Source organism: Apteryx rowi, unplaced genomic scaffold (genome assembly GCF_003343035.1).
Source record: "Apteryx rowi isolate R43461 unplaced genomic scaffold, aptRow1 scaffold_182, whole genome shotgun sequence".
Classification (NCBI taxonomy): Eukaryota; Metazoa; Chordata; class Aves; order Apterygiformes; family Apterygidae; genus Apteryx; species Apteryx rowi.
In genome coordinates this window covers 817,218-817,594 of record NW_020448108.1, presented here as the reverse complement: position 1 = coordinate 817,594, position 377 = coordinate 817,218, and the positions used below count along the sequence as shown (strand labels likewise).

Sequence of the window (377 nt, the reverse complement as noted above, 5' to 3'; positions counted from 1 at the left end):
CCGGCAGCGCCGCAGCCCGCTCGGCTCGCTGGCCCATTCTCCTCCGCCGCCCCTTCTGCGAGAGCGGCAGACGAGCGCCCGCGCCGCCATGGAGGTCAGCATGGACTCGGGTCAGTGCTCCCGCCGCGGCACTCCCCTGCGCGGGCCCTGGGGCCGAGGGCGGCGGCGCCCTGCCTCGGCTCTTTCTAAATATAAAACGGCGGCGGCGGCGGCAGAGAGAGAGGAAGGGCGGGCGGGCGAGCGAGCGAGCGAGCGAGCGAGCGCCCGGCCGCCCGGCCGCCCGCCCTGCGCGCGGTCTCCCATGGTGGCTGGCGCCGGGGAGCCGCAGGGAGCAGCCGCCGCCGCAGCAGGAGGAGGAGGAGGAGGGAGCGCGGCCC

General features: G+C 77.5%; 1 protein-coding gene across 1 annotated transcript in view; it reads left to right on the top strand.

The window, feature by feature from the left end:
- ECPAS (Ecm29 proteasome adaptor and scaffold) overlaps positions 1-377 on the top strand; it is a 64,969-nt gene continuing 64,592 nt past the window's right edge. Inside the window, exon 1 of the mRNA XM_026061539.1 lies at positions 1-110. Within this exon, the coding sequence (XP_025917324.1) occupies positions 89-110 (22 nt within the window). The 5' untranslated portion in view covers positions 1-88. The remainder of the gene's footprint in view (positions 111-377) is intronic.